This window comes from Lepidochelys olivacea (assembly GCF_965140295.1).
Source record: "Lepidochelys olivacea isolate rLepOli2 genome assembly, chromosome: 4".
NCBI classification, from domain to species: Eukaryota; Metazoa; Chordata; order Testudines; family Cheloniidae; genus Lepidochelys; species Lepidochelys olivacea.
This window is the reverse complement of record NC_140414.1, coordinates 46,543,575-46,568,956: the sequence shown is the minus strand read 5'-3', so window position 1 is coordinate 46,568,956 and position 25,382 is coordinate 46,543,575. Positions and strand designations below refer to the sequence as shown.

At 41.9% G+C, this 25,382-nt stretch overlaps 1 protein-coding gene across 1 annotated transcript in view; it reads left to right on the top strand.

The window, feature by feature from the left end:
• The first annotated feature begins 17,443 nt into the window (after positions 1-17,443).
• The window catches only part of TRPC3 (transient receptor potential cation channel subfamily C member 3), a 62,531-nt gene continuing 54,592 nt past the window's right edge, over positions 17,444-25,382 (top strand). Inside the window, exon 1 of the mRNA XM_084627489.1 lies at positions 17,444-17,841. Coding sequence (XP_084483615.1) covers positions 17,618-17,841 — 224 coding nt within the window. The 5' untranslated portion in view covers positions 17,444-17,617. The remainder of the gene's footprint in view (positions 17,842-25,382) is intronic.

The window sequence follows — 25,382 nt, the reverse complement described above, 5'->3', positions numbered from 1 at the left end:
ACCATCTTGGGGGAGTAGGAATGGAAGACTAATCATCCTGCCTGATATTACAGCTTTTCAAAGTTAACTATATGTCTTGTTAAAATATACCCCTTGCTAAAAAAAAAAAAAAAAAAAATTAAAAAAATCTTCATTTGAGCCCGCTATCACCAACAAATCTCCTATAAATATATCTAGAAGTTTGCCCACCACAGCAGTATCCCCAAAATAAAACTCTTCGTGTTTGTATGCAGTATACCACAAAGAGAGTGTGATCATGCATGGAGAACTATATGGCTTTAGGGGCTTTACCTTGGCTAAGATATGTTTGTATTTCTAGGTACATAAACAACCATCTCCTTACATTTGGTTCTCAACTCACTGGAGAATGTCTTCTGTCCTGATGGACTTGTGTTGAGTAGACATACATGGCCTTATTTTCAGTCTGGCATTTGGATCGGTGATCTTGATAGCAAGCTGAGCTGCTTGCTCTACAATTTCCTTGCAGTTCTTGGAGGAGACATTGTGAGCAATCTCTGCACAATAAGACTTGTTACTCATCATCAGCACCTCAAGTTCTTTGACATTGTGGACCAGAAACTTTTTGAATCCGGTTAGCAGCATGTGTTTCGTCTTTCTATTGCTACCATAACCAATGTTGGGCATCAAGAGTTGGCCCTTGAACCTCCTGCGAGCTCTGTTATCGATACCTCTTGGTTTACACCAGTTGCGCTCTCTCAGCAGCGCTGCCTCTCAGGGTGGCCACCATTAGCAACTGACACCATGCCTGCCCTCTGACCCCGGTGAAACCTAAGATAGTCAAGAAGAGAGCCAAGAAGTTCATCCACCATCAATCAGATCACTATGTCAATATCAAGCGCAACTGGCATAAACCAAGAGGTATCGATAACAGAGCTCGCAGGAGATTCAAGGGCCAAATCTTGATGCCCAACACTGGTTATGGTAGCAAGAGAAAGACGAAACACATGCTGCCCACCAGATTCAACAAGTTTCTGGTCCACAATGTCAAAGATCTAGAGGTGCTGATGATGAGTAACAAGTCTTATTTTCAGTGTTTCAGTGGGAGCTGTGTATGCTCATCACCTGTAATGAAGGAAACTTGAGATTTTCTTTCTTTCTTCTTAACTTGTCTCAGCTGCATGTCTGGTTTGGTTTGATAGAAACTAGGGGAAATGTTTCTTCTACCCTCCGAGGAGGATAGGTTGTTTTTGTGCATCCATAATGGCAGATGGTGAAATCTTAGCCCCACTGAAGTCAATGGCAAAACTTCCAGACCACTGAAGTCAAAGAACTGATGAGGTTTTTTAGGAACAGGTAGTCAGACTCCCCTGCTCCATGCTGAGTGGACAGAGAATATATGTCAGCCAATGCAATAAGACCCTGTTAGCCATGCTTGAAGTGGAGGTTGTGGGCTTGTTATATTAACATGCAGGCTATCTGGAAAAAATAGCAGGTGAGAGGAGAAGTATATCATTACTTTTTGTTCTTTGTTTTGGCATACCATTAATTTCTTCCCATCTCCCATCCCCAAAAGAACAATGCCAAGTAATATACTATGGGGACAAGTTCGGTGCTATCCGAAGCTGAAGACATTCTCCTTCATGCTTGAATGAACTTGTGTTGATGGAAAGACTGAATCAAGATGAGATGAACAGGTGATAAAGTGAAGTGAGATTCTGATATATGGTCAAATATCATACAGTAAGTATAGAGAGACCAGGTGGGTGAAGTAATATGTTTTATTGGACCAATTTCTGTTGGTGAAAGAAGACAAGCTTTTGAGCTACACAGAGCGCTTCAGATCTGGGAAAGGTACTCCATGTGACAGCTAAATACAAGGTGGAGCAGATTATTTAGTATAAGTAGCTAACACATTCTAAGGAACCATTTAAAGTAAAGTGACCCACTAACACCTCTGGTCATAGGACAAAAAAGGGGAGTTAGTGGGTTAGATTGTTATAATAAGCTATAAATCTAGTGTCTTAAGACCAATATATTTAGTTCCTATCAAAACTGCAGAGTTCTCCAGCAGCTGAACCAAAACCAATTGAACAAGACATTAGAGACTATGGAAAATCTTCATGGTTGTACGAATCCTCCTTAAAATTAGGCTTACAAAAACCTGAGGGTCTGAAAACTGCACTCTTGTGGACCCTCAAAATATGAATTTAGCATTACTTGATTTTTTTTGTTCCACTTCAAATTCCCAAGAAAACCAGAAGAATTCCATATGGATACTTGCTTAAAGAGAACAACTCAACTCAACTCTACTTTTATCTATTAACTGTTTAAAAGCACGACAAAGACTTTAAGCGTTTTGACTTTACAGGGGAGGAAAAGAGCCTTTGCAGAAAGGATCAGAGAATTCTCCTTGGGTATTTAATGTTCCCAGATTTTTATTAGAAATATTTATATAAAACAGGTTGTTTACAAACCAGAAGAACAGATCCAAAGTACAGTTTTCCTGGGAAAATGGTCGGATAACTTATGACAATTTGTGCACGTTGATTTTTTTACAGGTAAAAGACTTGCTCATTAACAGTGTTTTCTTACAGTTCATTTAAATATTACTAATTTCTGTGGCTCTGATCCCTTAGTATTTCACTATAGATACCCCCTATCTCTCTCTGGGATATGTTTATTTGGCCATATTTCCTTGTATTGTTTAGCTGTGTTTTTAATTTAATTCTCTTAAGGTGCCCAGAGGGCTTTTTGGGAATTTGTCCATAAATGAAAATAGATTATGATTACAGTTTGTAAAAAGACAGGAAAAATAGTTGTCGGGAAATAATCTCGGTGGATTGGTTTATACAGTTATGTCACCAGTTTCTGTATTTATTATGTACTGTCTATCACGTCCTGACCCTGCAGCAACTCAGCTTCTGATCTCCCAGTTACAGAGTGATTGAACTGTCTACAAGTTTATTCAGACTTAATCATTTGCACTGGACAAAAAGCATTGCTAATTTCCTAAAATCTTATCTGCTCTGCACTCTATTCATCCATTGTGATCCTGAATCCCATTTGTAATTCAGTGTGTTGCTTCCTAAGGTATATACCTGTGGAACAGACTAGGTGGTTCAAGGGGTTAGGAACAGATTATGCAGCCTTTAAGCTGGAGGTTGCTGGTTTAAATATGGCTCAGGTCAGCAGTGATCAAAAATTGTTGCTATCTGTCAGTTGTTTTGTGGCCAGTATGAAATGAGCTGATTTTGTTTCAGTCCAGTTCCTACAGGTTAGTCTAGGCCAAAGGCATAAGGGAATGATTTTCAGGGTGTAAATGGGAATTGGGTATCCAACTCTCCTTAACTTACAAAGGGAGTTGGGAACCTATCTGCCCTTTGGGCCTTTGAAAAATCTCCCCAGTATGGACATGAAATAAAACTACCTACACATATGTAAATATTGAGGCTACTCAGTAATGAAGTACACAAAACACTTAAGGTGCCAGTAGTGTACCATGACTTGGAGACAAGCCCCAAGTGCTTTAGCAGCTGGGCCTTGCAGGCCCAAAGGCCACATGTCTGAATGGTTAAGTGAAAGGGTATTTTACTAGGGCTGGCACAAAAGGGAAAGGTTGTAGATACCCTAGGTGTAGAGACTTAACAGTTACAGTTCAAAGTAAGCAATAGCCATGAATGTTTGGGTTCCTGAAGCAGTCCAGGTGCAAGTTAGGGCTCTTCAGGCTTGGGCGGGGGGGTATCCTCTTCAGTCCAATCTCTATTCAAGCAAATAGAAGCTTGTGGGTTTCTAAGCCAGGTTCAGTTAGTGTGTCTCATCAGGGCCCCTCTGCACTGGTTCCCTGCCCAGTGGATATAGCTTCCCAATAAGTCCTGTATAGACCTATACACAGCTGTAATGTCCAGCCCTTACAGCCTGTTCTAAACACTGCTTTGTGTACAGTTCCTGTGGACTTCTTTCTGCATCCAGCTTCTCTGCAGCTTCTTGTCTGACATGCGGCCTCTAATTCACAGAGCCAGCCTGGCCACTTTCTGGTTCAAGACACTTTCCTCTGGCCAGGGAAAGGGAAAGGGAAGTCCTGTGAAGAGGGGGCTCATGGGAGTTGTAATCTCCTGCTTAGCAGATCCATCAAACATAACTAGATGCAGTTGCTGTAGGTCAAGGCAAAAGCATATTGGACAGGACAGAATGGGGAGGTTGCTACTACTGCATCTTCATGTGACGCGTTGATCTTCAGTATTTGTGCGGTCAGTCTATCACCTTTCATCAGCAGTAGATCTGCTAAAACTAGAAATACAATTGTAGTTTTCCCAGAGCAAGACTTTTTTCCTGTTATAACCTATGAGTTTTATACAAGAATTGGGAAAATGATCAACAACAGAAACTAATGTGACAGAACCGCCAGCATGTGTACATGCCTTTGTGGCCTTTTTATTCTTCTAGGGCTCAGTTCTGCAAGGTGCTGAACACTCTACCCTAGATACAGGAAAGCCCTTAAGCAGATGCTTAACTTTAAGCATGGAAGTAGCCTCAGTGAAATCAATGGAACTATTAATATGCTTAAAGCTAAGTTTATTAGTTCCTTGCAGGATTGAGCCCCTATTGACTATGTCTGGACCTAGCCTAAGGTATTGTTTGCCTCCTGTTCTACACTCAAGGTTGTCAGTGGACAAAGATTTAGTTTTATACAAGGCAGAAATTTCTTAAATGAAGCACCTCTTCCTGCACATTCTACAAATGAAGGGTACTCAGAAGCAAAAATCTCTTAGGAAATGGTTAGAGTTCTTGGATACCTCAGAAGCAATGTCTTAGCGGATGTTTCAGTTCAAAAGGGAAATTTTGATATTATGCATTGTAACATTTTACCTTCTTGTTAAAGGCTCCATTGATACTTTATTCTATGCCAACGTTAACATTTTTTATATATATTTTTTTTAGAAAGGCAATGGGGGCATGAAGGAGGCCACTCTACCATGACTAAACTTGGTAGGTCTCTAGACAATGTGTCAGACGTACAAAACAGAAAAGAGATAGTGGATTCCAATATGCCTAATTTCAAAACATCATTCTTTTCTGCTGCTCTCAGAAAAGCTAACAATTTGGTTGTAAGGACTTTGTAAAAAAAAAATAGGGACTTGATCTTGCAACCCTTGCTCATGCAAAGTGTCCTAGTGAAGTCTTGAATGGAGGACTTTTCAGGACTGGGCACACAAACTGGGTTAAACTCAGCAGTTTTGGTTCATGCTCATATGACTTGCAGTCACATAAAGTCATATTCCTTAAGTTCCAAGCTCTACCTACTTCTAAAATTCAAAGAGATGCTCAATAAAAGCAGCCATGTGTGACCTAGTGTTGAGGAAAAAAACATATGGATTCAGGTTCACTTAGTATCCTTTGGTAAATCTAGGCTCAGTTTTGAGTTGGTGACAAAACCAGAAGCCAAATGAGCTTTGCTGGGTTTGGGGGGGAGTGGGGAGGGGGTTGTGAACATTTTGCCTAGCGCTAATAATAACGCATCATCCCAATTCTAGAAAAGTTTAACAACCAGAGGGTCAATTATCCTCTTGAACTCGGGAACTGAAGGGGCCCTTCTGGAAATTGAGGTTAGTCCTCTTGGTCTCTGCCCACCTTAATCTTACACCAGAGACCAGGATTTAGGTCTGGGTCACATTATGGGATAAAAGCATTAGAACTCTCATAGGATCCTAAATCTTAATTATGTACAAGAGTCAGCTAAAACAAAATATCTGCCCACTTAATGAAGCAACAAATTGCATCTCTTCTGAAGTGAAATAATATACAAAGAAGGGAGAAATGCAGCTACAGCAATCAAATTGGATTAAGAAGAGAAAATATTGGATTTAGGAGAAAAATAAGATACATTCCAGTATTTTTCCTCTATTTATCCTAATTGAGAGGTTTTAGGTCCTCTAGAACACAGAATAGGCATAAACTGTGAGGTTAGCAATGACAGCATGGAACTCTAATAGCCCTCTAGGCTGAAGACAGAACCACAGCAAATGTATAGTTAAGAACTTAGTTTAATATATTGTGAAATGGCTAAAGTTGAAAATAGCTGTTACTTAACACAGCAAAAGTATTGGAAAATATATTAAATTAAATGACACTTTAAGATAGACAAAGTGGGTGACATAATATCTTTTATGGGACCATCTTCTGTGTGGCTTGAAAGCTTGTTATCTCTCGCCAACACAAGCTGGTCCAATAAAAGATATTCCCTCACCTATCTTGTCTCGCTAATATCCTGGGACTGATACAGCTACAACTACAAATCATACACTTTAAGATAGACTACTTAACAACCCCAAAAATATTGTTTACTTACCTGACAGAAATGTTATGAGACTTAATGTTTGCAAAGAACTTTGGCATCATCATATAAAATTTAAGGTGATTTTTTTTTTCTTGAATCTTGCTGATGCATAATACTAAATTTATATCGCCTGGGAAATAATGCCTAGCTTCAACAGGCAGATTAAGTCCATTATCAAATTAATTCTTAAACATGCCTCCCCCCAAAATTCTGTTAATGGAATATCCCATATCTTATTAAGAAAACACCTCTTCTATTCACCATCATTAAGTAACCTCTTACTGACTTTCATAGCCACTCTCATTAATCCTGGTGAAGCCCAATAAGTTCTGAACAATTCTGGTTTTGGTTGAAATAGCTTCAGTTTAAGGTAACATTGTTATTTTTAAATGCTGATATCAGGCTGGTATTTGTTTTATAATTCAGGTCTTTGATCCATTCATTTATCTTACAGAGATTGAAACCAGAAAATAGATAAGGCTGGGATTCTTGTTTTTTATCACACTCAAAGGAAAGTTATGACTGCAGTTTCTTGAAGCATTTTACTCCATTTTAAACCTGCCCTTTGGCTGATCAGTCACCTCAGCTAGAGACACTGTCAGTCGGTGTTATCTAAATTGTGCACTTCTCTTAATTTTGAGAAGGATAACAATATTCCATCCCAACAGTTGGTTTATATAAACAATCCCATTGTCCAGTACAATTTTACCAAAGTATCCCTAGCTTGATAAACTCATTCTCTTGATAAGAGTGAGAGATTGCCTTAATTCTGCTGTTCCAGATGAGATCTATAATACTTATGGAACTAAAACTACACCACAAACAAACATTAATGTGAAAATTAATTCAATGAACAGCACTCTGTGTAATAAAGACTACTGTCTCTGCCATGCTCCATTATTTATTTTAAATATCTTACTCTTTTACTGTTCAGTGTGTCCCTGTAGTAACATCTTTCTTTTACTCCTATCTAAATGATTACCAAGTAGGGGGTTTCTAAACGAAAATCATGTCATTTCAAAATACTGTACATTCTATTTGTTCAGTGCTCATGGAAAATGTGTCAGACTGACAGCCCTGGAGATATAGGTCCCATTGAGCCAAGACAGTAGCAGCACAAGCTTCTCCATGCTGTTCAACCAATATATCTCAAACCATTTCTGGAGGGACCTGTTCTTCATTCTTTGGTGTCTTTCCTGTAGCTTTGATGTGGACATCTGTTCACTAAGAACTGCAATGATGTCACTGAATATTTATAAGAGGAGTAATGCCTCTGGAATATTATTGACTTTGGGTTAAACTTCATAAGTGACTTGGGAGCACATTTTTCAAAAGTTACATTTAGGGTCAGATTTTAAAAGGTTTATTTCAGTGAGAGTTAGGCACCCACTGGAATTCTCCAAAGCACGTAACTGTCTCTCTTTAGACATCTAAATACCTTTGCAGATCTGGCCCTTCAGAGCCTCAGTCACTTTTGTTAATGTAAGACACTTAAGTGTTTTTGAAAACTTTACCCTTGGGCTGCATTTGAACTGATGACTACTCACATACCATGGTGGTGGCTGAGATACAAGAAGATAGATCATCTCATAGCCTAGCTCTAATCTTCCTGTTCCTTCAGACTACTGTAGATTATCTATATTTATTACTCGTGCAGATTAGAAATACATTTCTACATAGACCCTATATATTGCTTCTAAAAGATCTGAAAATATTGGTTAAAAGTGCAGAATATTTCTGAAACAAAAACAATACAAGGATTTTGAGCTACACAATGGAATTTTTAATTGACATCTCAGCTACTTCTCAGAAAGGATTTTCTCCTCTCTTTGGAAAGGAGAGTTGAAATGCAAGCCTAAACTGGCTAAAACTCTCTAGTTAACAAGTAAAATAGGGAGGGCAGGATGAAGAAGAATGTAATCAGCAGCACCTAGTCCAAATCTGTAGAGACCCCTCAGCATTAACAGTATTTATTTGGTAACAGTATTTATTTAGGCTTTGTGGATTGGGGTAATACGACAAGGCAGAGAAAGGGATATAGCTGATTTATGTGAAATTATCTTCTTCCTGAACATCTGGAATGAAAGCAACCATGACAGCCTGGCTCAGAAACTTTTATGAAAACCCTCTCTGCATTTTTTTCCTCCATTGCGCAGAGAGGTATGGGTGAAGGCACAGAGAAGGCAGCTAGGAGAAGCAAGGTTCCTAAAGGGATCATGTTGCCAAGAAATAATGCAGTATACAAGGGCAGCTCCTCGATACAGATGTTCTGGCCCTTTGTACAGATGGCTCTATGGTACTTATTTGCAGATCTGTGGGACTGGAAGCCTAAATCCCTCCCCCTCCTTTGAAGAACAATTCCCTCTACTTCATACCATGATGCCTCATGAAATCTGACATGAAAGCCACTGAGGTTTGTCTGGGTAACTTGTCCCCTCCAATTGTTCCCCTCCTCCCCCCATAATTTGTGACATCAATAATCTGATTTAGCAGAACTCCACAAATTGTGAGGGAAACTGGGGATTTACAGTTTTTTTAAAAAAGTTTAAAAATAAGATGATCATAAGCATCACTAACAAAGGCTCTCAAGGTGCAAGAAATTGCATACAAAGAAAATAGAAATAAAATGATTGTTAGTAGTAATTAAATAGCTAATTTCCTTAGGACATTTCTAGGAGAATTTTTACTGCTGCTAGATGTGATTAAATGTAACCTAGTGTGTCATGTTTAGTTACATAAAATGTCATTGTTACATAGCTGAGAAACAGCTGAGGTTGTGGGCCCATGAGCCTGACCGGCAAGAATTTGTATTGGATAACCCCCTGAGACTCACCTGCCACAAGGGGTGGTTCTGCTGCATCAGAGTAGGAAAATTTGAGGAGCCCACAAAGAAGATGTGCCTCCCCTGTGTGCTGTTGAGCCAAGTTCATCAGAGGCTCCTAGAATACTACTGTACAGTGGAAAGTTTGCTGGAGGAGCAGGGAAAATGGATCCACTGCTATGTGGCCATTCTCCTTTAGAGGGGTTACACAGGGGATGTTGAGGCTATGTTATACCAATAAAATAAAAACCAGCAGGATCTTATTAAAGGGGAAAAGGCAAAATACCACATTTATTGTGAATACAGAAAGAATCATAGTAAGCAGTTAGTTATAGCTATAACATTCCATTCAATCTCATATTTATTCACACATTCATTCATACAAACACACGCACAGGTTCTGCAGGGTTGTTATCCTAGTTACCAGCCTTAGAGTTGCTCATGCCAAGCCACTGGCCAGGTGGCCTGGACATGAGGAGGGAGCAGGGCCTTGTCAGATGCACATCTGATGCTCCTGGAAGTTGGTTTGCAGAATCAGAACCCAAAGTTCTCACTTTCTAGAGTCCATTTTTATAGGAATTTCTTCCTATGCCAGTCTGTGGGAATTGCTTCATCATTCTGTTGCTGAATCAATCAGCAGATAGCACATTCCTGACGGCTCCGTGCTGCTAGATGTTATCTTGTTCTTTGGTTCTCCCATTCTTGAGGCTGTTGGGTGGATTCCAGTCTGCCCCCCCAGGGGTCCTCTGATTATTTCCACTTGACGCCTTCTTCAGCTGATGGACACTGGATTCTTAGGCTGGCACCTCCCTGATCATTCAGTTATTATCCACACCAAGCATCCATCCAAACACATCCTCTATCTCTATTTTAATCACAATTGATAATACAACAAAAAGGCGGGGAGTCTCTGGGTGCTGTTTCTGTTGTTACAGAGTATTGCTTTGAGTCTCTCTCTGTGTGAATTGCTTTGAGAACAGACTCTGTCTTAGAACGTACTAACGCAATTAGCAGCTTGCAAGTTTCACACATAGAGGGAGAGAAACAGTACCAAAAACCAAGAGACCTCTTAATTAGTAATACCCTGGAATTTAAACTATGGGGAATCAAACTCATTTGTGATTTTAATACAGAACTTCTTTAATATGATCCAACAGCTATACCAGCCCTGAAGCTGCAGTAATGGCAGCTGAGTAGCACTTTTGCTGCTTTGCAGTATGGGAGGAGGAATTCCTCCCCACCTAGCCTATGGCTGAGGAGATCAACATACAGCCTGGCTGTTGAAGTTCTGCACTGGGGGAGAACTTGGAGATAGGTGCATCTTGGCAGGAGTCCACATTAAGTGCCATTGTTTCAGTTTCCGCATCACTTTTATTTAAAATGTCTATGGACCCTCATTCTTCACTCCTGGAAGTTTTTAATGACTAAGGGCAGTGCTATTGGGCACTGTCTCTCCTGTGAAGTTTTGTATGGAAAAACAAGTGTATATGAGTTAAATATTGATTCTTAAGGATAGGGGTAGAGTTTGGATTCTCATTATCAAAAGATAGCATATGCCACTCCTTATGAAAGAAGGAATGCTCTAAATTGGGTGGTGGGAGTGGGGGGAATGGTGGTACTGATTTTTAAAAAATTAAGTCACCGCTCATTCTTTAGGTCATTTAATAATAATATATCTCCCCACACACTTAAATTTTCATCTTAATATTCTTGTCGCCATAGAAGATTCCTGTTGTCTATAGATGTGTATACTTCATTCTTAAAGCTCTTTATTGGTAGTTTCTTTATGATATAATCCATGCTTAAAGATTGACAAGACACTTTTCATATGGCTTGTCTCCCAAGATAAGGGTCTGGTATTAATTACTTAGGGGACCTGATTTCAAATGGTCATAACAAGTTTTCTCAGGATACACAAGTAAAATTCAATGTAGCCAGTAAACAGTCTTTCAATAATACAAATTAAAAATGGTATCCACTCAAATGTTAATAAGCTTCCAAATATCCTGGAACAGATGTATAAATTAAATATCTGTGCTCCACGCTTTCAACTGTCATTTTTGTTCAGCTAGATACAAAAAGTATTCATTTTTCTCGGAAAGAGTAGAGCCTTCTATATTTTATATTAGGCAATGTTGAACTGCTGGCTAGATAAGTGACTGGAAATGAAAAGCAGACTAGATGCAAGGTGGAGGGTTTTGATTTTGTGGAACATGAGCTCACCTTCCATGGGGAGAGGGAGGTGTATAGTTTGGATGACCTTCACCTTAGTAGAAGAGAGACCACTCTCCTTGGGGAGAGGCTGGCTACACAAGTCAGAAGAGGGTTAAACTAATATCAAAAGGGGGAGGGTAAAAAAGAGGGAAGCTATGAGCACTCATGAGAAAATAGAGATGTTAAGAACAACATTAATCAGTGAACCAATAGACATGAAGAGAAGAAATTCTTGAATTGCCTATACACCAATGCTAGGAGCCGGAGAAACAAACAAGAGGAATTGAAATTGCTCATTTACAAGCAAAAATTCAATCTAGCTGGTATTATTGAAACCTGGTGGGATGATTCACATAATTGGAATGTTAAAATCAATGGTTATAATCTATTTAGGAAGGACTGGACGGGGGGAGGGATAGCTCAGTGGTTTGAGCTTTGGCCTGCTAAACCCAGCGTTGTGAGTTCAATCCTTGAGGGGGCCATTTAGGGATATGGGGCAAAAATTGGGGATTGGTCCTGCTTTGAGTCAGGGGGTTGGACTAGATGACCTCCTGAGGTCCGTTCCAACGCTGATATTCTATGACTGAATTAGCAAAAGAGGAGGGGGTGTGGCAGTCACATTCTGTCAAAAATGGCATTACCTGTTTCCAAGACACTAACTCTGAAGACACTAACTGTGGATCAATGTCCTAACAGAGAAAGCACAAGATGCCTTAAGGGAGAGTGACGGGGGAGGGGCTGTAGGAGCGAATGGTGGGTGTGGCCTTGGGGGGGAAAAGCTGAGAGGGGGTGGGGAGAAGCCAAGCAGGAGCAGGCCACGGGTGAAGAGACAGGGCCATGGCGTGGGGTGGGGCCACAGGGTGGAGCATGGGCAGAGCAAGGGGCAGGGCCACAGTCTGTGGCAGTGGCTCCCCCACTTCTAGGGAGCTTCCAGCACTCCTGCCTGGCAACCACAATGGGCCCCTTCCAAGCATGGGCCTGGCACCATTGGTGCCACTGTAAACCCAGTACTGTCCATTAATTGCATTCCCCTCATTTAATTCTTTATTAATCAAGTCCCATATGAGCCACTCATTATCCTGTCCAGGATCAATGTCAGGCTGACAGGATCATAATTACCCAGGACATCCCATTTATCCTTTTTAAAATTTGGCACAACATTAGCTTTCTTCTGCAGCCAGATGCGGCCCCATCCATGGCTTGGCCTCTGCCAGGCAGGAGCAACTCCTGCGCCCTGGGGAGGAGGGGCAGCCCATTCCCCCATCTACTCCCCGCTTTGCTCTTTCGAATGCAGTCTGTCTGTGTAGGTTTCCATGTCTGTGTAGGTTTCCTGTTATGTTGTTACAAAACCACGCAGCCTGTCACCAGTATAAATGGGATGTGTGTGTGTGTAAGCATAATTGCGCAAATAAAGGAAGCAAGCAATAAATCAACCCTCAATACTGTTTCAATTCGACCTTTGTGGTTATTTCTTGGCCTGATTCCAGGGAACGGGCAACATTAATTGGTGCATTGGCCAGGAAACAAAGGGTTAAATTGAAAGGAAGCAGTGTCTGACGAACAGGTTTGGTGGTTCCGGGTTTCATGGGTATCCTAGTAGTCCCAGATAGTGTTGGGAATTCTCACCCCCCCCCCTTGTTTTCCCGAGTTCCACAATGGTTGGGTCGATGTCCCTTGGGCAGTCTCGGCTGGAGAGGAAAAAGGGGAGACTAGTAGTCTCAGATAGTGTCAGTTTTCTCGTTTTCCCGAGTACCATAGGGCATGGGTTGGCATCCCCCAGGTAGTCTCAGCTGGAGGAGAAACAGAGGCCACCATGCTAATGTTTGGAAAAGACAAGAGTAAGAAGGAAAAGACAGAAATATGAGTGGGGCCCAGTCAGTCGTCCCTCTCCCTTTCTGGCATGGCTGCAGAACTTAGGCACAGATCCCTGTAGCTCCAGGGTGATCTCGGGAGGGGACACAATCATGGACCTGGAGAATAATTATGAAAAGTATTTAGTGTTGTACAAACCTGATAAAAAGGGACAAACCACCACGGGAGCGTGGCTTCTGTGGCAATGGCAAGCCACCAAAGCGGAGCACACCAGGGAACTGGAGGCATTTTGTGAGGACTTAATGGAGGCTCGGAGGGAGCGTGACCTGTGGAAGGTTCAGGCTCAGACAGCCTCTGCGCCTGCTGCCTCTGCTACCATATCAGCAGAGAAATTGGAAAACAGTCAGAGTAGGTCCCAGGAATTACAGGGAAAAAACAGGGATCTAAAGGCACATGTTAGCTTCCTTAAGGATTTAATGGGGGGACCTGGCTCACATGCCCCAATGACCCCAATTAGCCTTCCCTGAGTCAAACAAAGGCCCCCATGGCAGTGGATTCACAGGAACCAGGTTAAAGCTATAGGAACACAATATTTTTGATTCTAATATATTTTAAAAACTCCTTCCTATTCTCCTTAAGTCTGCTGGTTTTAGATTTCTCCTTATCACTTTCTACATTTTCTAACTTCCAATTTATACTCCTCACTATCAGCTTCCCCTTTCTTCCATTTGTTATATATTATGTTCTATAGTTGTCTTCACTTCCTGTCTATACCAGGTTGGTTTTTTAACCAGCAGAGCCTTCTTCCTCAATTGGGACATCCAGTAAGATGTTCTTATATGGATTTCCAATTATCATTCACATTTTTCCAATTCAATTCTTTCTCCCAGCTCATTTGGCTCAATTGGTGATCAAGTCATGATCACTTATACCTAAGCTACCATTAATTTTTAATTCTGTGATCAGTTTCTCTTTATCTGTAAGGACAAGATCTAATCAAGAATTTCCCCATGGTGGCTGCAGCACTTTTTGAATTAGGAAATTGCCATTTATAATGTTTAAAAATTCCAAGGATATTTTAGTTCTGGCAGCATGAGATCTCTAGCATATGTCACTCAAACTGAAGTCCCCCTTGATCACACAGTTTTTTCCCTAAACATTATAGATCAGTACCTAAGATGGCAGCCATCTTGTTTCCTAATGTGATTTGGTGATCTGTAGCAGACACCAACTACTAGCCCTCTCACTTTTAAAAGTGATGATGCCATGGCCCCCTAGCCCTCCCGCCCCGTTCCAGTGTCCCCGTTGCCAGCTGTTTGGTTTTCGACCAGAAAGTCGAGGTGAAAAGTGGACCTGGCAGTGTCCGGTCAGCACTGCTGACCAGACACTAGAAGTCCAGTTACAGGAGTATCTGAAATCAGCCTCCCTGCCAGGAGAGTGGGAAAAGCAGCTGCTGCTGCTGCTGCCTGGAAGAGTTGCTGCTCAGCTGGAGAGAGAGAGAGAGAGAGAGAGAGAGAGAGAGAGAGAGAGAACGGGCTCCCAAGAACCCAGCTCTGGTGCAGAGAGGTAAGTACCTGCTCCATAGTGTTCCGGGGAATTCCTATCTGCGCCCTCCCCCCCACCGCTTTCCCCTGGCCCCAGCCTTGCTTGGGGACCAACTCCATCCCCCTGCCCCACTGTACTCTTGCCCCTGGCCCCCGCCCCTCTTGGGAACCGACCCCTCCTCTGCCTTGCTGTGCTTTTGGCCCCAGCCCCTGCCTTGCTCCCGGGGACCAACCCCCCACCCCATGGGGGCCCACAAATATGTTGGCACTGGGCCCACAAAAGGTTAATCCGTCCCTGTTAGTGGTAATCATCTTGGGTTTATGGGAAATAGATCCTATCAGACTAATTTATCTTCTGTTGATGACATTTCAAGTTTGGATGATAAAGATGATAATGTTGATGTAATATACTCAGTCTTCTCTACTGTGTTTGTCTTGGTACCACATGATATTTTGATTTTAAAAAAACTAGAATGATATAAAATAACGTGGCACACATTATATGTATTAAACAGTGGCTAACTGATAGGTCTGAAAATGTAATTGTAAATCAGGAATTTTCATTGAGTGGGTTTGTTTTCAGTGGGGTCCTTCAAGGATTGGTTCTTGGCCCTATGGTATATAACTTTTTTTTAAATCAACTTGATATTTAGAGTCCTTATATTACCCATATTCTTGAGAAGCAATTTTTGTAAACCCATGTGCTCACTTTTTTTCCCATAGGAAATTCTATAGGAGAGGCATAAGGCCTAATCCTGTATCCCTTATTCAGACAAAACTTCCACTGAATAGAACCGGAGCCTTTCCTGAGTAAGGAGTGCAAAATAAGTATTATTGTTTTAGGTCAATGAGATTCTGTCGGAGTCAGTGCTAGCAGAATGCATTGGCTGACTGGGTGCTAATACAGTGTAGAAGAATTAGGTTTAACATCCTGATGTCCGTCTTGTATAGATAATCCTATGCGATTCTAAATTGCTGTGGTGAGCACTTAGTATGGTGATGAGTGCTTATAAATACCTAAAACTGGGCCAATTCTGCCCTACAACCTATGTAATCCTATTGAAGACAAAGCGGGTTAGACATGGTGTAAATGGGCAGATAATGGCCCACTGATTTTTTTTTAATGGATTAAACTGACAAAGACAAATGGATTCATTTTCCAAATGCCAAAGTGTTAGCAGAACTAGAATGAGGTTATGCATCTCTTCAGGATTCTTTCTACACATGCAACAATACAAACTTATGAGTGGTGAAAATATGCAATGCAAAATCTCAGCTCATATTGAAAACTAGATGTGCAGCAGAAAAGAAAGAAGTAAGATATTACAAACCTTTTCTTGAGGCTTGCTGAGGAGACCCATACACTCAGACCCAGCAATACCTTGTGTTGCTCAATAGTTATATCTCTGTCTAAGGAGAGAGTGGTGTTTGGGGATGGATTCTGCTCCCATTGAAATAGATATTGAAACTCCCATTAGCTTCAGTGGCAGTAGGATCTGGACTTCAGTCTTTCTCAACTCCAATGTATAGTGGCTGCTACATTAAGCCTTTAAGTTCAAAGCAAGAAAAAAACCTGATTGCAGTCTGCAATGTGGAGATAGAGAGAGAATAGCTATACAGTAATGAATAAACTAACAAATTGATTGCTGTACAGACTCATTATGAAAACAGATGAAGTTAAATTCTCCCTCAGTCCAACCCCACTGACTCTAATGGGGTTGCACAGTTATGAGGGCATAATTTGACTCATAATATAATTACCTGAAACTCTCATAGGAACAAAAGAAGAAGTAACTTTGTATTCTCCTTTTTACAACAAGAATCTTTGTGATTGAGCTCTATACAAATGGGTATAATTAGCTTCAGTTAAAGTAAGAGGCATAATAAGTGTCTTAACACTCACATTGGTTTTAGCTTTATACTTGTCACTTAAAAATAATTTGGAAAGCTAGATTGTCATTGTATTTTTGTCATAGGCAAGCCAGTGAAAATGTTGAACTCTTCTTATTTTCAGGTGTAGGGAACCTTATTTAAACCATTTTCCTGGGCTGGGGAGGGAGAGAAGGGGGAAGACTGCTCAGAAATGTAATGTGTTATGAGACTTATGTGATTGTGTCAGGCAATTGATGGCTTTTTAATTTGTTTCTTGGACGTTTTTGTGGAAATGACAGTTTGGGGCCATGCACTGCTTCATCCTGCTATGCATATATAATATACAATTTGTGTCTTTTTGAATATTCTTGAAAGCACCATGTCCACGTTAATATTATTGTACATATAAACCTACTCAGAAGTTATGCCTGGGAGAAAAACGATTTACATCGATAAAATGCACATAAAGGCTGCTTAGCTTTATGTCTGGGGCTTCATTTGTGTCTGGGGATCCTTATAACTGCCCCGTAGCAAAGTTGCCTTGCCTGTCCTTCCTTCAGTAGGAATTGTTCTTAAATTCCCCAGCTTTGTTCTGAGACATGCACTGATTTGGGGGCGGGAGAGGGAAGCTGTCATTTCCCCTGCTCATGTGCAGGTCGGAGTGGAGTCCCCTCCTCTCCTCACTGCCTGCTTTGGGAGATGATCGATTCTCTCTCGGAGTGATGATGCTGTCTGTCCTAGCAAAGTGATGATGAAAAGGGAGAGGAGAGGGGCAGACCTGGAGTCCTTTCTCCTCAGCAGCTCCTCACTCAGACCTACTCCCCAGCTCTCCCTATCAGGCTGCACATTGTCTTTCCTTCCTGACAAGCAGCAGCAGCAGCAGCCTGGAAGGAGAAGGGACGGGAAGGGATATTCTTTTCTGGTGAGGGTTTTGTCCCTTCCAGCTGCTCTGTCCCTTGCTGGGCAGGGCTTTCCTCCCCTTCGCTTCCCCAGTACAGGCTGCTAGCCGGGGCTGGCCGGCAACAAGAGCAGCAGCCGCATCCTGAGAAGAACCTGAGCATGTCCAGCAAGGGCAGGCGAGGTAAGGAGCAGGGGAGAGTGACCTTCCCCCAGCAGCAGCAGGAGGAGGAGGACGGGGGAGAGGAAGAGGAGCAGCAGCGCCGGCGGCGGGGCTGGAGAGGCGTCAATGGGGGGCTGGAGCCCTCTCAGCAGCAGCAGCGAGCAGTGAAAACCCAGCGGGAACCCTACGGCTACTACCCGCCCCTTCCATTGGTCCGCACCATGTAAGTACCCGGCGCTGGCTGCGGGGGGGGGGGGGTGGCCCCCTTCCTGCTGGTGCCCCGGCGGCGCCGATCGTACTGCCACAAAGTTAGAGGGTGTCACGCCAACGCGTGACAGCCCCGGCGGCTGCGAGGCAGGTGAACGAGCCACTGGGGCTGGGGCAGTCCCGCCAAACCGGGGCACCCCCCCCACACACACACACACCCCGCTCCGGCACCCGCCTGCCTGGGTCTCTCCAGCGGCATCAGGTGAACGGGCCAGTTCCCTTGGTGCCGCTCGGAGGAGACGCTGAGGCGATGATCTCCCTTTAGAAATACAGATTCAGCGGCAAGTCAAGTGCCGGGGCTGAGTCAGGCAGAGCGGACGGGGGAGGATGTAACTAGCCTTGGGGTGGGTGCTTTCAATAAAGCCGTGATGATGCCGGGGTTACAAATCCCTCCCCAGAGTTTGCTTTATTACTCGAGGCAAGGGACTGGGAAAGGGAAGGATGCTGCGTCAGTAAAATTACCAGGCAGAGCAGGTGCCTGGACCACTTGGAGAGGGGTCAGTGAGATTTGCTGTTCTGGGGAATTAAATGTAATGCTAGAATGTGTCTCTCTGAGTTGGAGGAAAAATAGACTTCCATTTAGTTCCGGAGTTACATCTGGATTTGAAGCAAGACAGAAGAAGAAGGGGGGAAAAACCAGAGGGAAGGGGACAGCCTGGATGCAGATACAGTAGATAGAGGCTTTCTCCCTTCTTTAGGCTGGGTGGGGTGGCCTGGTTTTGTAACACAACCTTTCAGTTTGTTTCTCATGCAGAAGGAAGGAGACCCTCCCCACACCCCCAAGATTCTCACGGTAGGCAGGAGGCCCAAGGAAGGAGCTCACAGACCGAGGGTCAGCAGTGCCCCCTGGTGGCTCTCCTGCGCACTCCAGCAAACTGACCCGGACAGACAGTATTAGAGCTTCTATCCTGCCTATCCTTTACCAGCGTTTACCTCTTAGAGCTAGACCCAGATGAAATATTGCAAAGGATTTTGTTGAATGCAAACAGGAGAGAAATGCGATGGTTTATCAGTTTGTTTATATATCCTACCAAGAGCAGGTTTTCTCGGGCAATCTTTATTCTTTCAAATGGACTGTTATTCACATAAAACTTTTAAAATTAAATTTGTGTTATATGTGACACAGCGCAGATCCCTGCTGCAAAAGCCAGGATGGAAATGTTTTACCAAACTTATTAGTAAGGTTACTCAAAATCCAAGACATTTCCTAAGAAAGGATGTTTTAATATCCTACTGACTAAACTTAATTTACATTCACAGCAATTACATAACACAGCTATATGATGTTTTGTGCCAAGTAAAATAGTTTTCTGAGAAAATCCAACTGCTGGCTTAGTCAAAGTTTTGGGAGTTAATGAAGTTCTCTTGTCCCAGCAGAAAAAAAAAACCTATTACCTCACACAGGTACAAAAGTATCTTAACATTCTCATATGGTGAAAAATATGTTCAAAATCTACACTAATAGAATCACACCCCAAAAATAGAAAACCGAAAGAAATGTGCAGAGGGACAAACTTTTGAACTGCATCTTGTAAGTTTATTTCAAGTTTTGACACCTTCTGAAAACATCATGATGGTTAATAGTTAAGAGGACTTACCTGCAACAGAAATACATTTACTTTTATAAAGATGTTAAATTTTTTATCTGTTTTACAAAATCAATAAACTATCTAGCTAGAGAAAGAGGACTAGGAAGGGACTGGCTTGCCCAGTTTTTGTGTGTATGCCTAGGAATTGTTCAGTCCTTTAATATGTTATAGTTTTGGTTGACATTTCAATATTTTGGTCTCCAAGGATTACCTCAATATCTTACAATTTCAGGTCAAATTAATTCTTAATTAAATGTTTTCCTTACTAAGCAAATTAACACTTTATTGAGTTATATATTATTACATAATTTGTTCTGTTTGTAAGAGTGCTTAATTAAAATCACACCGGGGAAGACTTTAAAATACAACAATTAGAGTAACACTTAGAATGTGATAATCACAAATATATATAGATTCTACCATCCCTGGGTAGGAGTTTTACACTGTATTATGCTTTGTATCCAGTGGCCCAGACATCAAGAGACTTAAATTTCTAAATCTCTTCTCTGATAGTATAAATGGTGTCACAGAACCACTTACAAACTCCCTTCCTTAAGAAATGAATATTACGCCAACATGGACTAATACCTGAGTCCAGTTTACTCAGCTCAAGGCTTTTGTATCTGGGATGAGCTCCACCTGTTGGAATTACTTATCACAATACAGCTCTTGCATTCCTGTCCTAGCACTTTCTGCTATAATAGTTGGAAGTGACTGTCCACGGGGCTGATACTAGTACTCCCCAATCAACGTAATAGGACATGCTGAAGCAACAGGGCATAGAGGGGAAAGGATATGTAACCTCTGTTATCTCTACTGAATGCCCAACCCTGCAGTCTGATTGCAAACTAACATAACATGTTAGAGAGGGTTCCTGCTAGATAGTCAGGTCGTTTCCTCTGGAATGCTGTTTTAAATAGGATTTTAAATGCTAAAAAGTTGTAGCACATATTAATGACATCAATGTGAATAAGTATACTGATTAACTGAGATAAGGTGGCCTGGTAGGCGCTGTAGCTGTACAAACATAGAATAAGAGACAGTCCCCTGCTTGCAGAGTTTACCATCTTAGTCAACCTGACAGATAAAGGATGGAAGGGGAAACAGGCAAAGAGGACTAAAGTGACTTGCCCAAGGTTATACAACAAGTGAGTGGCAGCACCGGGAATAAAACCCAGGTTTCTTGATTCCCAGTCCAGTTATCTATCCAAGTTATGTACTGACAAGTGCTGGGCTGCTACATGATGTATACTATACATTCATATATCCAGGGTTCTGGTTGTATTCATCATAGTTTTGTAAACAAGACAAAATGACAGAGACAAGTATTGATAAAACATTGTAAAAGAAGGATGGGATCATATTGTTACTGTGTCCACATATCTATTCAGGGGACACCATCATAGGGCCTAATCACATCAGCCACGCTATCAGAGGCTCGTTCACCTGCACATCTACCAATGTGATATATGCCATCATGTGCCAGCAATGCCCCTCTGCCATGTACATTGGCCAAACTGGACGGTCTCTACGTAAAAGAATAAATGGACACAAATCAGACGTCAAGAATTATAACATTAAAAAACCAGTCGGAGAACACTTCAATCTCTTTGGTCACTCGATTACAGACTTAAAAGTGGCAATTCTTCAACAAAAAACCTTCAAAAACAGACTCCAACGAGAGACTGCTGAATTGGAATTGATTTGCAAACTGGAACAATTAACTTAGGCTTGAATAAAGACTGGGAGTGGATGGTCATTACACAAAGTAAAACTATTTCCCCTTGTTTATTTCCCCTCCTACTGTTTTTGTAAAGTGCTGGAAATGGCCCACCTTGATTATCATTACAAAAGGTTCCCGCCCCCTTCCCGCTCCCCACTCTCCTGCTGGTAATAGTTCACCTTTCCTGATCACTCTTGTTACAGTGTGTATGGTAACATCCACTGTTTCATGTTCTCTGTGTATATAAAATCTCCCCACTATATTTTCCACTGTATGCATCCGATGAAGTGAGCTGTAGCTCACGTAAGCTTATGCTCTAATAAATTTGTTAGTCTCTAAGGTGCCACAAGTGCTCCTTTTCTTTTTACGGATACAGACTAACATGGCTGCTACTATGAAACCTATCGTTACTGTGATCCTTGATCATTAAGTAATTTAATGGTGAAAAACAGGTTAGCTACTGGTCAGACACTTAGGCATTCTGAATATTTGGGCACACACCCTTCCTAGACTAAGGCTGTGCCATGTGTCATTGGAAAGGTATTTTTTCCCAGATTTGCACTAGAGTAACATTTGGATTATGATCTTGATTTCACAAGGTACTAATGGTCTTGTACAAGGAACACACAGGCAAAAATACTATGAGTTGTGGCTTCCATTTTTCAAAGAAACCTTAAGGGGATTAGGCACCTATCTCCCACTGAAATGCAATGGTAGTTGTGCACCTAATTCCCTGAGGCTCCTTTGACAATCACAGCTCATATCAGGGGAGGAGTGCAAGAGAGTTTAATGTTCTCCTCTGCCATCCATTACCATGTTGCTTCTCTGTATAGGCTGGTTTCAAAATAGCAGCCGTGTTAGTCTGTAACAGACTTTGTTGCAAGGATAGGTTCCTGAGTTAGTGGTTCTGTTGTGTGGTGTGTGGTTGCTGGTAAGTATTTGCTTCAGGTTGGGGGGCTGTCTGTAAGCAAAGACTGGCCTGTCTCCCAGGATCTGTGAGTGTGATGGGTCGTCCTTCAGGATAGGTTGTAGATCCTTGATGATGAGTTGGAGAGGTTTTAGTTGGGGGCTGAAGGTGATGGCTAGTGGCGTTCTGTTATTTTCTTTGTTGGGCCTGTCCTGTAGTAGGTAACTTCTGGGTACTCTTCTGGCTCTGTCATTCCACACAAAGATGGCCTACAAGCCGTCAGGAACAGTATCCCTGATAATGTCATGGCAAACCTGGTGGCTGGCCTTTGTGACTTTGTCCTCACCCATAACTATTTCACATTTGGGGACAATGTATACCTTCAAATCAGCGGCACTGCTATGGGTACCAGCATGGCCCCACAGTATACCAACATTTTTATGGCTGACTTAGAACAACGCTTCCTCAGCTCTCGTCCCCTAACGCCCCTACTCTATTTGCGCTACATTGATGACATCTTCATCATCTGGACGCATGGAAAAGAAGCCCTTGAGGAACTCCACCATGATTTCAACAATTTCCATCCCACCATCAACCTCAGCCTGGACCAGTCCACCCAAGAGATCCACTTCCTGGACACTACGGTGCTAATAAGCGATGGTCACATAAACACTACTCTCTACTGGAAACCTACTGACCGCTATGCCTACCTACATGCCTCCAGCTTTCATCCAGACCACACCACACAATCCATTTTCTACAGCCAAGCTCTAGGATACAGCTGCATTTGCTCTAATCCCTCCGACAGAGACAAACACCTACAAGATCTCTATCAAGCATTCTTACAACTACAATACCCACCTGCTGAAGTGAAGAAACAGATTGACAGAGCCAGAAGAGAGTGCATTTCAAGTGTGTGAGCCTCTCTGTTTCAGCAAGCCAGGTGATATTTCACAGATGAGAGAGAGAGAGAGAAACCCTCATGTTATACATTTGGGTTTAGGGGACTGTGCACTGAGTCAAGAGGCTGTGAGTTTAAGTTCATCTCTTCTACTGACAGGTATTTGTATTTCTGTGCACTTCAAAACATTTACAGTTGGGCAAGGCCTCAGCACCGCTGTCCTACAAGCAAAGCAGTATCATTCCCTCCACTGTAAAAATGTTAACTGAGAGGTTGCAGAGGGTTACTTTTGACAGAACTGGGAATAGAACCTAGGCCTTTTATACAGCAGATTCAAGCATCGTCTATGCTGTTTTTAGATTGATTTACTGATGTACTTAGCTATTCTGACTGTAACTGGTAGACCACATTCCCTTCTCAGGCACACATGTACAATCATGATCCCCCAGCATTCTACTGCTGTCTCGCAAATAGCTGTGTAAACCACTAGCAAGGTACAGTAGAACTTCAGAGTTACAAACACCTCAGGAACGGAGGTTGTTCGTAACTCTGAATGTTCATAACTCTGAATGAAACGTTATGGTTGTTCTTTCAAAAATGTACACCTGAACACTGACTTAATACATCTTTGAAACTTTACTATGCAGAAGAAAAATGCTGCTTTCCCTTTATTTTTTCATAGTTTACATTTAACACAGTATTGTACTGTATTCAGCTTTTTTAAAATTTGTTTGTCTCTGCTGCTGCCTGATTGCATACTTCTGGTTCCAAATGAGGCATGTGGTTGACTGGTCAGTTCATAACTCTGGTGTTCGTAACTCTGAGGTTCTACTGTATACACTTTTCACTTCTCCCCTTACTGGCTGGTCCAAAGAAGACAGCAGCTCTTTTTTAAATCTCAAATTACAGAAGTTGGTACTGGGGATCTAAAGTCCCTGCTGTCAACCTCTATGAGGGATCCTTATGGCTGCAAATGCAATTTCTGTTTCTCCAGTTTTCTTTTTTATAACTGGTTAATTTTGTGTTTTCACTGTGTAAACTAAATCAGAAACAAGTTTTATAGTTAAACATTATTTGTCAGTGATGACACAGTGAACAGTAAAGCACAGGTGTCCCACGTTTCAGTCATTTGTCACACATTTCACTTGTCAGTCACACTTGGGCAGGTTTGAAGATTAAAAGATATGGTTGGTGTGGCGGAGGGCAGCAGCTTATCATATTACTTTTGAAAAGTAGAGGAACCAACAGCCAAATTCCCAGCTTGTCACTGCTAAGTATGATGTTTCTAGCTTAGTGCATAGAGTAACAATATGTCCATCTAAGGGGAAAATTTAGCTTCAGGAGCAGACTTGAGTGTTCAGGCAACGAAGCAGCACCCTCTAATGTGATAGTGTTGTGCATGCAAATCATAAGACGAAGAGACTTCTTAAGCATCTTTTTCTAGAGAAAAGAGGGATTTAATGTCTCTTTTTTACTTATGTGTATCAAAGATGATGAATTTTGTGGACAAAAATGTGTTTATGAAGTAGGATAGTTTTCATTTGCTTATTTTTTGAAACTTCATTGTATGTAAATGAATCACAGATTTACCAGAAACATATCATTATTGCTTCTGAAAGTTCCTGCTGTATCTCATTAGGATTAAGTGACTTCATTGCGTGTTTTCTCGGTCGCTGTAAAGCATGCCCATACTACGGTGGGAGTGGGTGGCACAAAAGGGAAAAAGGAGATGTACTGTCAAGGGGATGCTCTGAGTCAAATTCTGCCCTAGGTTACACTTGTTCATCCTGTTTGCTAGTGAAGCTTTTAAGTTCCTTGAAACAAAAAACTGTACACCTAGGGTTTGTCTAAACTGCAGTTGGAGGCGCGATTGGAGCTTGGGTAGGCATATCCGAGCTACCTTTAATCTAGCTAGCACAGCTAAAAATAGCAGTGAAGCTTCAGTGGCAAGGACCTGGGCACAGGCTGTACAACCTTCCTGGAACCTTGGGTGCATACTTGTTGCTACCCGGCACCAGGATCTGAAGAGCAGCTCAGCTACTGTCCTTGGTTTGCAGGTGGGAGTAGGACTGTGCCTTCACCTTCCTGATTCTGAGTCTCCCCATTGAACAGCTAGATTATTCAGGCCATGCATTGGGAGTAGAATTTACCTATAAACTAACATTACGTCTGTCTAAGAATGCATTGGAGTCAGGAGAATCTCAGTTTATTTTTGTAATTGTTTTTATCCTTCATGGTTACAAAGAAAAGCTTGAACATGTGAACCCTAAAGGCTGACAAAACAGAAGGCAAATAAAAAGAACCAAAACTATATTAAATCTTGTGACTTTTTTAAAGTCAGTCTCACGATTTTGGGAAGGGCTAACTTGATTTTTGA